The sequence below is a fragment of the Palaemon carinicauda genome, chromosome 13 (genome assembly GCF_036898095.1).
Source record: "Palaemon carinicauda isolate YSFRI2023 chromosome 13, ASM3689809v2, whole genome shotgun sequence".
NCBI lineage: Eukaryota > Metazoa > Arthropoda > Malacostraca > Decapoda > Palaemonidae > Palaemon > Palaemon carinicauda.
The window spans coordinates 35248351-35260586 of record NC_090737.1 but is presented as its reverse complement, the minus strand read 5'-3'; the positions used below and the strand labels follow the sequence as shown (position 1 = coordinate 35260586).

Below are 12236 nucleotides of genomic sequence, written 5' to 3'. Positions count from 1 at the left end.
GCCATATTTTGCGATCTTGTTAAAAATATATTGCAAGGAATACAAATATATTTTTATAAGTAATACAAATAACCTCCATTATCATATGGTTTGAAAATGGAGGTAAGGTATGCTGAACAGCAGAGTCAGAACGAGCTGGAACAACAATAGTTGTGGTTTCCTCTTCAAGACTCTGTTGAGGGAACACCTGAGGCTCAGTCTGCAAAGGCTGAATAAAAGACAAGCAGAAGGAAGGCGCATGGGTGGAGGAGGCTAACTCCTAGCATGAGTGGTTGAACCCAAGGGTTGCGCTTGCTGAGCGGTTGGCGGAAGCGGAGTAGCAAGTTCCAGTTCCTGTGGTGTGAGCGGAGCGCGATGAGGAAGAGGCTGCGCAGAACAAGGTAAATGTCTCGCAAGCTGAGGCTCCTGAGGCGCAAGGCTAAGGTGTTGTGGAGCTTGCCTTGTGGAGGGTTGAGCTCGCTGCAGCGAGAGCTGAGGAGACTGACTCATGGACGGGAGAGGTTGTTGTACCTCAACCGATTGTTGCATCACTGGTGGAGCAGCAAGTGGAGGCGGAGGAAGAGAGGTATAATCCTCCTGATCCCATTGTAAAGGTTGCCTTAAGGAAGGCGGAGGCTGAACACCACTGGGAACAGCAAACTCAGCACGTGGCTCAACATCGTACGCCTGGCAGGTGGTACTGCGATCAGGCGGAGCGAGCATAGGCGGAGGGAGTGTAGGCGGAGGCGGAGGCGCAACACTCTCAGCCCGACACTCACGCAACAAGTCCGAAAGCTGTGCTTGCATGGACTGTAGTAGAGTCCACAACATCGTACGCCTGGCAGGTGGTACTGTGATCAGGCGGAGCGAGCGTAGGCGGAGGGAGTGTAGGCGGAGGCGGAGGCGCAACACTCTCAGCCCGACACTCACGCATCAAGTCCGAAAGCTGTGCTTGCATGGACTGTAGTAGAGTCCACTTGGGGTCGGCAGAAACTACAGTAGGCTGAGGTAAAGCCTTAACAGTCGAGCTCTGTTGTGGCAGAACCTTACTCCTCTTAGGCGGAGTGCATAACAACTAATGACTGAGGAGAGTCAGAGCTAACCCAAGGACTGCATCCGGGTTGTTGAACTCTAACTTCGTACGTCTGGCATAGGTCTGGACTTAACGTTTAAGAGGTCTTGAGACCTGAGACCAGCGTTTTCTCCCCTAAATTCCTTCTGCAGACGAGCAAAATAAGGGCTCAATCGTCTGCGGGTGGGAGTGACGGTCTCGGTAAGACACGCCCACAACCACCGAGGATACTTCTGTGCGCCGATCAAGGCCTGCTGAACCCTTCTGCCCTTCGACATTGCTTCTCCCCTGGGCTTGGGAGCTTGCAAGAGGTCCCGGACTGGGAGGACGACTGGCGCGCACAGAAGTACCCTCACGCACAACACTGAACTTTGCGCTAATCACTTATCACTTTGATTTTCTGTTTGCACTTATTTCACTGAACTCGAAACTTTAAGTGGTTTGTACCTGAAACACGCAATTCTATCCTTTCTCAAAAGTTAGTAATTGCGAAAACAGAATTACAAAGTAACAGAAAAATCTAATGAAAGATAAATAATTCAGTGGCTGGAAAGAGACTAAACACTAGATCACTCTAGAAACGTTTACCTTCTTCCCCTAAAGAGACTAGGGAGAAGAGCAAAAACGATAAACACGTTACTCGTACGCCTGGCAGGCTTGAATGAAACGTTTATCCTCTTTCTCCCTCCGTCTCTATCTATCTCTCTCTCTCTCTCTCTCTCTCTCTCTCTCTCTCTTGACTTAGAACCTGAGAGAAGAGCCCAATCATATATATCGTAAAAACATATTATTATTAAAGGAAAAAACTGAAATATTTCCCAAAATGAAAAGTTCCTTTATTAGGATCAAAACCATTAAGTTAAGAAAGAATGAACAAAACGCTAGACACGGTTACTCTTACTGCAACGTGAAACCGTGAACATTCTATCTCTATCGTAACGATAGAGTGCAAGTTGAACGTTCTGAACGTCAACAACTGCAGAGACAAAACAAAACGTTAGTTCAACTTTGAAAACAGTACGAGACTATCAAAGAAATTCTTTCAAACTCTGTGGCGGAAATAGCATAATATGTTAACAGGTAAAACCGAAATGACGGGCTCAATGTTAATTAACTTCGGTACCAAGAAAAGACCGCCTACTATTAGGAAGGTCGAATATAAACAAATAAAAATTAATTTTAATAAGTTTATAATAAAAGGAAGTTAATCGAAGAGGCCTATAAGAGGCGGAGAGATATAAAATAAATCTATAACTTTTGTTAAGCAAAATTAAGAAAGAGAGTCTATACTCTCTTAGACACCAACACTTCCGTCTAAGGGAAGGGTCGGCCATTGAAAGGTGAACGAGAGTTCATACTCTCTTCGTCACCATAATTAATCAAATTAATTCCAAAAGCTAACTAAGCTAATATAGAAGTTTCCAGTAAAGCGACAGCCGAAATCAAAGAGAAATACTTCACCAAAGTCGTGAAAATACTCCAAGAACATAAGCGTATCCCAGAACGTCTTGCCGGAAGCACGACAGAGGAATAATTGAGGAGGTGTCAACAAGAAGTACTTGAGTACCTGGCCACAGGTGGCGCTGGTAAATACACCCCCTTCTAGTATTGTGATAGCTGGCGTATCCCTCCATAGAATTCTGTCGGGCAACGGAGTTGACAGCTACATGATTATCGGGTAAGTTTAATATTGAAAAATGTCAAACATACAAGCATTGTGGTAAAATAAAATTAAAATTAACTGAAACAACTGAAAATTATATGACCTATTTCTATAGAGTGCTTTCAATGACGTCACTGGGAATCGCCGGCGGCCATGCTGGAGGGCATACAAAGCGAAAACATGGCGGCTGCTACAGCGAATATGGACAATGAGAGCGACTTTGTCAAACAATTGTCAGGTGATGATAAGCGTTTTTACAAGCAGAAACTCGATCTAATTGATGGCCTAGATCCATACCAGATGCAGAATTCATTCAGTCAAAATATTGAGGATTTTCCCAAGTATTTCATACATTGATATGGTGAACTACTTGGTACTGTCGGCCAACCCAGAACATGAGTGGGCATACATTTCCATTGAATAATCTGCTTCCAGAATTTGTTGCTTTTCCCTTTAATGCTTTTAAGTCCAAAATTAGATAAACACTGGGCCGATGAAGAGAGTGTTTATAATTATAATGCTAATATTGATCATTTAGCCTAACCTTGTGTATTATAATTTTTTATTGTCAAAATGTATGTAAAAGTTTTGCATTATTAATGTCAAATCTTTATCAGTTCATGCCTAACCATTGTGTTTGTGTTTGGTTACAAATGCTATAATTTCTTATATACATATAAACATATGATGGACAAACTCTATTGTAATGCTCTTGGATGATCGTTTTGCCTCCTTGCAATTAAATGCGCAAGTTTAATTATTTTTTCGATTTTTCATATATAAGCTGAAGACCCCTTCGGATTAAACCAGCTTTCAGATATTATTATTATTATTTATAATCAATGTTTATTCATCACATAGGCCTGTATGTCTGCACAATTTAATACACAAATTAGAATAAATATAAATATACACTTAATTATATATAGGCATGATCACCTTGGCGAAATAGAGACCTAGGTAAGTAGCCTTTGTTAATATAGCCAATATGGGCGCTTTTAATTTTTGTTTTGTAAATCTGAGATGCCCCTTTTGATGGTTAAAAATTGAGATGCCCCCTCCCCCACACACACTACACACTGAACTGACGATGATACTTTTGAAGTCACCCATGCAATCGGATATAGCATGTTTACACAGGAATAATGATACTTTTAGGGCCTAGCCGAGACTGACCTGATATGAAATAATCAGAAGAGATACGTGCTTAGGGTAGTGAGGATTCACGTAGATCAGCCCGTGATATTCTGGTCAACCACAAGTCACGTCTGCACTTGGATAATTCTTCTGTATCTTTGTCCTGATTCTGAATAACTGCCGGTATGCGGTAGAAACTCTTGTCATCTCTTCGTCCTCGATTCCCACAGCCAACAATAGCGCAAAAACTGGGCATTGTGTGAATGTGAATGTGATGAAATGGCTAAATATTCAACAGTTCAACCATAGCTATTCACTGAACGCGTCTTTGTATGCCCTCCAAGATGGCGGACCGGAAGTTTGATGACGTGTATTGAAAGGACTCTATAGTCCTGATAGATCGAGGAATTACCAACATTCTTATATCTCGTATGAATACAGAAAAAATATTACAAATAAATGTTCAATTGATGACATAAATTATTGAAAGTGGGATCTAATATTGAGGCTTCGAGTAAATTTAGTATGGCACAAAATAGCAAAAAACTGATTTGGTGATCTAAGTTGTTGAAGTTGTGATTCAATATTTTCAGTTGCAAATAAACTACTGTATTACTTAATCTTACTATTTGTTATTATTTTAAAATGAAAAAATGACGGTAATGTTTAAGATGGTTAAGATTAACCAGTATATTGGAAACAACAAACTATATGGCACCAAGAGCAACAGATTTTAGAATTTATAGAAAAGAATTAGCTCTGCAGTTGAATTTTAACAGCTAACTTTATAGGATTAATTAAGCAATATCAAGGAACTTAGAGCCTCACTGTAAACATATACACAAGAATGTTGAAAACTATCAATAGACCCCACACATAAAACCATGACTTCTATTTTTCCTTCTTTAAGTTACAGATCGTTCATTCCACTTTGCACAGTAGAACAGAAATTTTCTTGTGATTAATGGACCATTACATCAGCCATCTGTCATTTATTAATCTCAAGTAAGCGACCAACTTCATCCTGAAAAGAAATATTCTATGAATTACCCCTCTTACAATTTGAGCCAATAAGATGCTTTGATAGGCAAACTCAAACATATCATAAATAATCATATAAAATCTGCTATTAAATGAAACTATAGCAAAATATAATTTTGATTTTCATAGCTATTCTTTCATGAAAATCAATAGAAATGAGAACATATGCATTCAAATAGATTCAGTTTATCAAAATGTTTTATCATGGAATCTAAATAGATAATTTAGATTCTATATAAACAAAGATGATTTACTTCCTGAGTTTGCTAAAAATAGCATTGTTAGATGAAAATTAACTTTAACATAAGCAAAGTAGTGTATCATTTGGTATGCACAAAACTGTCTAGAAATTATAAGAAACGTTTCAAGTAAGTGAAGGAGTAACATTTAAAATACTATAAAAATCAAAACTTCTCCATATGGAAGTACTTCGAGTTATTAAAATCAATTAATCAGTTACTGTATCCCCTATCATTTTTTGATTGACTAACATCAACTAGTAAAATGTTCCGGTTACAAAATATCTAAGTTATACAAATGTTAAATTTCACTAATCAACTAATTTGTTTATATGTATATAATGAAAAGTTTCAAATTTCAAAATTCACAATCAATTGCAAGATTTTCTTCAAGTTATAGCTCTTTTAAACACGTTTCAAATTGAAAGAAAAGATGCCTTATCTGCATTATTATTTCACTTTTACTATAAAAATTTAAAAAAAAACTATTCTACAACCAGTATTTACCTCTGGGGTATGGCCAATTTTTTTTCACGACGTTGGCCAATTTTGGATTTGTGATGGTGGGAGACTTTTGTCTGATCGCTCACAGTAAACCAACCTAGTATGGGTGGCCTTGACTATGTCAAATTTTCTGATCATATCAATACACAAACCCTTTCATGACGATAAGGTATATAATGGTATATATAATGTGCGGTATAATATAATATGTTATTTTCATTAGTAAAATAAATTTTTGAATATACTTACCCGATGATCATATAGCTGTCAGCTCTGCTGCCCGACAGAAAAACCTACGGGCGGAATACGCCAGCGATCGCTATACAGGTGGGGGTGTACATCAACAGCGCCATCTGTCAAGTAGGTACTCAAGTACTCGATGTCAACATAGAACCAATTTTCTCCTCTGTCCACTGGGTCTCTATTGGGGAGGATGGGTGGGTCCTTTAATTTATGATCATCGGGTAAGTATATTCAAAAATTTATTTTACTAATGAAAATAACATTTTTCAATATTAAACTTACCCGATGATCATATAGCTGATTCACACCCAGGGGGTTGGGTAGAGACCAGCATTACATGTTGACATTATTATGAGCCAAGTATTCCGTATTTCATTTTAGTAGTTATTCAAAATAACAAACATAAAATAAATAAGTACCTGGTAAGGAAGTCGACTTGAACAATTACTCTGCCTTTTTAAGTACGTCTTCCTTACTGAGCCTCGCGATCCTCATAGGATGCTGAGCGACTCCTAGGAGCTGAAGTATGAAGGGTTGCAACCCCTACTAAAGGTCCTCATCAAAACCTCTAATCTAGGCGCTTCTCAAGAAATGACTTTGACCACCCGCCAAATCAAGTAGGATGCGAAAGGCTTCTTAGCCTTCTGGACAACCCAAAAACAATAATAAAACATTTCAAGAGAAAGATTAAAAAGGTTATGGAATTAGGGAATTGTAGTGGTGGAGCCCTCACCACTACTGCACTCGTTGCTACGAATGGTCCCAGAGTGTAGCAGTTCTCGTAAAGAGACTGGACATTCTTAAGATAAAAGACGCGAACACTGATTTGCTTTTCCAATAGGTTGCGTCGAATATACTTTGCAGAGATCTATTTTGTTTAAAGGCCACGGAAGTTGCGACAGCTCTAACTTCGTGTGTCCTTACCTTCAGCAAAGCTTGGTCTTCCTCATTCAGATGGGAATGAGCTTCTCGTATTAACAGTCTGATAAAATAGGATAAAGAATTCTCTGACATAGGCAAAGATGGATTCTTAACTGAACACCATAAAGCTTCAGACGGGCCTCGTAAAGGATTTTAAATAGAACTTAAGAGCTCTTACAGGACATAATACTCTTTCTAGTTCATTTCCAACCATACGATAAGTTTGGAATATCGAACGATATTGGTCAAGGCCGAGAAGGCAGCTCGTGTTTGGCTAGAAAACCAAGTTGTAGAACATGTAGCCGTTTCGGATGAGAATCCAATGTTCTTGCTGAAGGCATGAATCTCACTGACTCTTTTAGCTGTGGTTAAGCATATCAGGAAAAGAGTCTTAAAGGTGAGATCTTTCAGGGAGGCTGATTGAAGCGGTTCGAACCTGTCTGACATAAGGAATCTTAGTACCACGTCTAAATTCCAACCAGGTGTAACCAACCGACGCTCCTTCGTGGTCTCAAAAGACTTAAGGAGGTCTTGTAGATCTTTATTGTTGGAAAGATCTAAGCCTCTGTGACGGAAGACTGATGCCAACATGCTTCTGTAACCCTTGAAAGTGGGAGCTGAAAGAGATCGTTCTTTCCTCAGATATAAGAGAAAGTCAGCTATTTGAGTTACAGAGGTACTGGTCGAGGATACGGATACTGACTTGCACCAGTTTCGGAAGATTTCCCACTTCGATTGGTAGCTTCTAAGGGTGGATGTTCTCCTTGCTCTAGCAAACGCTCTGGTTGCCTCCTTCGCAAAGCCTCTAGCTCTCGAGAGTCTTTCGATAGTCTGAAGGCAGTCAGATGAAGAGCGTGGAGGCCTTGGTGTACCTTCTTTACGCGTGGCTGACGTAGAAGGTCCACCCTTAGGGGAAGTGTTCTGGGAACGTCTACTAGCCATCGAAGTACCTCGGTGAGTTATTCTCTCGCAGGCCAGAGGGAAGCAACTAGCGTCAACCTTGTCCCTTCGTGAGAGGCGAACTTCTGCAGTACCTTGTTGACAATCTTGAACGGAGGGAATGCATATAGATCTAGATGTGACCAATCTAGTAGAAAGGCATCTATGTGAACTACTGCTGGGTCCGGGATAGGAGAGCAAACTATTGGGAGCCTCTTGGTCATCGAGGTTGCGAAGAGATCTATGGTTGGCTGGCCCCAGGTGGCCCAAAGTCTCTTGCATACATCCTTGTGGAGGGTCCAATCTGTTGGAATTATTTGTCCCTTCCTACTGAGACAACCTGCTATGACATTCAAGTTGCCTTGGATGAACCTCGTTACTAGTGGAAAGTCTAGACCTGTTGACCAGGTGAGGAGGTCCCTTGCGATCTCGTACCATGTCAGAGAGTAGGTCCCTCCTTGCTTGGAGATGTACGTCAAAGCCGGGTGTTGTCCGAGTTCACCTCCACCACTTTGCCTTGAAGGAGAGACCTGAAGCTTTTCCAGGTCAGACGTACTGCCAGTAGCTTCTTGCAGTTGAAATGCATTGTCCTTTGACTCGAGTTCCATAATCCCAACCATTCCCTACCGCCTAATGTCGCACCCCAGCCTACGTCCGATGCGTTCGAGAAGAGAACGTGGTTGGGAGTCTGAACAGTCAGGGGAAGACCCTTACTAAGGTTGATAAAGTTCTTTCACCAAGTCAGACCAGACTTTATCTTTCCGGAAACCGGGATCGAGACCGCTTCTAGCGTCTTGTCCTTTTTCCAGTGAAAAGCTAGATGATACAGAAGAGGACGGAGGTGTAGTCTTCCAAGTGACACAAATTGAACCACAGATGACAGTGTCCTTACCAGACTCATCCACAGCCTGACAGGGCAGCGTTCCTTCTTCAGCATCTTCTGGATGGATAGTACGGCTGGGGGTTGATCGTCTTGTTCAGCAACGTCCTCATCAGAGGGTTCCTCATCCGAAACTGATGAGGAAACGGCAACGGAGTGGGCAACGTCTGACTCGCTGAATCCGGTCGCACTGGTGGATGCGTGACGGAGCCGGACGCAATATCATGGTACTGCTGCACAGTCTGAGAACTGTCAACCATGGGGACGCGAGGAAGTACAGCGTCAACCCGAAACTGTCTAGACTGTCTGGGTTGTGCAGTCAACACCCTACCGGGTTGCTGAGGTTGACGCACTGCGTCACAACAAGTCACCTCTGCTGGTAGTTGAACGTCTTCCTAGTGACACACTGAACGTCAACAACCACCTCCGAGCGTCGCTTAACATCAACGTGCGACTGGCAACCCACACTGGGTCGCATCGGAGGAGGAACCACCTCAATTGGCGGACGCGAGTAGGATACCTCAGCGTCAACAGGGCGCACAACCAACCGGTAGGAAGGTTGTTGGCCAGAAGGTTCTTCTCCGTAAAAAGTCCTCTATCAAGGACGCAAGCTTAGGCTGCATGTCTTGCAGCAAAGCCCATTAGGGTCTATGGGAGCAGGTGTGGCAACAGACGGGGTTAGCGACTGAAGTGGAACCATTTACCATCCCTGGAAGCCTTGTGCTTTAATAAAAGTCCATAGGAGGCTAAGCAGCTTAAGGCTCCTCTCCAAATGACAGAGTCCTCAAAGGAATATCAGTAGGAGGGAGAACAGCACTTTCTCATCTACAGGAACCTTGTCCGAGAAAAGCTAGGATATCTCAGTGAGGGTCTCACTGGTGCATAAGCAGCAGACCAGAAGGCAACGTTATGTAACTGCTTGACAGTCTGTGAACTGTCAAAAACTGAACTCTCAACCACAACAGGTGCGTGAGGACATACAGCACTGGTGCATTAGCAGCAGACCAGAAGGCAACGTTATGTAACTGCCTCACAGTCTGTGACTGCTTGACAGTCTGTGAGCTGGCAACAACCAAAGCTGTGTGGGGAAGCCTCAACTCCTGACTGACTAGTCTGCTGCGGGCGAGTGGCGGTAACCACAGTGGGTTGCGGAGGCTGACGCACCGTGTCAAAACACGGCAGCTTGTGGTAGCTCACGCACGGCAACGGAGTGCTCCGTGCGTCTGTGGGAGTCAGCATGCGTCTGGCAGGGTCGACTGCGCATGGGTGGAGGAGCTCTCACAACAAGAGTGTGGGAGCAGGCAGCCGCAGCGTCTGCTGGGCGCACAATCGTGGCAGGTTGTAGGCAAACGGGTGCATCGTCAACCTTCTCCGCAGTCTGAGTGTGGGAGCAGGCAACAACCAAAGCGGAGTGGTGGTGCGTGGTGGGGACTGCCGTGGGTTGCGGAAACTGACGCATCGCGTCAAAACACGGCAGCTTGACTCCACCTTCCCACTGCTGATGCGGTAGCTCACGCATGTTAACGGAGGGTGCCGCACGTCGGCTAACGTCAACATGCGTCTGGCAGGGTCGACTGCGCATCGGTGGTGGAGCTCTCCGCAGCCGGAGAGTGGGAGCAGGCAGCCTCAGCGTGAGCTGGGCGCACAACCGTGGCAGGTTGTAGGCTAACGGGAGCAGTGTCAACCTTCTCCGCACGAAACTCCTGCATAACCGCAGCTAACTGAGTCTGCATAGACTGCAGTAAAGACCACTTAGGGTCTACAAAAGCGGCAACATACGGAGCTACTGTCCGTTGTGACTGAGGGTCTAAAACAGCGGGTGCGGCAACAGACGGAGTTACTGCCTGTTGCGGTACCACCTTGCCTCTCTTGTAAGGTGTGCAGTCGTCGGATGACTGCAGCGAGTCCAAACTGACCCAGTGGCTACACCTGGGCCGTTGGACTTGCGCGGAAGGGACCGACTTGCACTTAAAAAGCTGCGAGATGTGGTCCACGGTTTCTTACGAGAAACCTCTTCCGCAGACGAGGAATAAATGGGCTCTCTCGTCTTTGTGTGGGTGGGGCGATCTTGGGTAGATACGCCCGAAACCACGGAGGGAAAACGTTTGTTCGTTGATCAAGGCCTGTGGAACCCATAAGTTGTTCGACATTACTTCTCCCCTGGGCTTGGGAGCTTGTAAGAGGTCCCGGACTAGGTGAACGACTGGCACGAACAGACGAACCCTCGGACGCAACACTGTAACACTTTGCGCATATCACTTTATCACTTGATTTTCTGTTTTGCACTTATTTCACTGAAATCGAAACTTTTACTGATTTCTACCTGAAACACGCAATCCTATCCTTCATTAAAAGGTAGTAATTGCCAAATCAGTCGTACAATGCAACAGAAAACATATAAAAAGATAAAGAATTCAGTGGCTGGGAAAGAGACTAAACACTAGATCAAATAAACTACGTTTACAATCTCTCACCGCACATAGCCTGGGAAAAAGAATAAAACCCAAGAAACGTTTTACCTTCTTCCCCTACAGCGACTAGGGAGGAGAGTAAAAAAAAAAAACGAGAACAACGTTACCCGCTTGAACGAAACGTTTATTCTCCTCTCTCTCCCTCCGTCTCTATCTCTCTCTCTCTTTCTCTCTTGATTTCGCACCTGAGAGAAGAGCCCAATTATATATCGTTAAAACATGTTATTTGCTAAAGGAAAAAACTGAAAGGTTTTCCAAATAAAAAGTTCCTTTAATTTACAATTTAAACCATTTAAGCTAAGAAAGAATGAACGAAACGCCAGAATCGGTTTAATCTTACTGCAAAGTGAAACCGTGATACACTCTCTCTCTATCGTAACGATAGAGCGCATGTTGAACGTCCTGAACGTCAACAACTGCATAGACTAAAAACTAAACGTTAGTTCATCTTTGAAAACAGTACGAGACTATCAAAGAAATTCTTTCATAAAACATTAAAATTTAAAAAGTATTAAATTCTTTAAAGGTTAAATACGATATAACGGGCTCAATGTTAATTAACTTCGGTTCCAAGTTAGGACCGCCTACTATCAGGAAAGGTCGCATATAAACAAACATAAAAAATTTATTTTTATATGTTTATAATAAATGGAAAGTTAATCGAAGAGGCCTATAAAGGCGGAGAGATATAAAATATATAGATCTATAACGTGTTAAGCAAAATTACCAAAAACCTAAACACACTTCCGTCTAAGGGAAGGGTCGGCCATTTAAAAGTGAAAGAGAGTCCATACTCTCTTCGTCACCATAATAAAATCTATCCAAAACGAGTTCAAGTTTTGAAATGAAGATAAAACCCCTGCATAGCGAAAGCTCAAAACTGGAATAGTGTACTTCACCAAATCGTTGTGAAAACAAATCCAGTTAGTAACAGCGTATTTAGTAGGTCTTGCCAGTGGCACGACAGAGAGAAAATTGGTTCTATGTTGACATCGAGTACTTGAGTACCTACTTGACAGATGGCGCTGTTGATGTACACCCCCACCTGTATAGCGATCGCTGGCGTATTCCGCCCGTAGGTTTTTCTGTCGGGCAGCAGAGCTGACAGCTATATGATCATCGGGTAAGTTTAATATTGAAAAGTGCA

General features: G+C 42.8%; 1 protein-coding gene across 1 annotated transcript in view; it reads right to left on the bottom strand.

Annotated features, from left to right (window-relative positions):
- Positions 1 to 4839: 4839 nt before the first annotated feature.
- The window catches only part of LOC137651498 (eukaryotic translation initiation factor 2-alpha kinase-like), a 56983-nt gene continuing 49586 nt past the window's right edge, over positions 4840 to 12236 (bottom strand). Inside the window, exon 7 of the mRNA XM_068384724.1 lies at positions 4840 to 4875. Within this exon, the coding sequence (XP_068240825.1) occupies positions 4840 to 4875 (36 nt within the window). The remainder of the gene's footprint in view (positions 4876 to 12236) is intronic.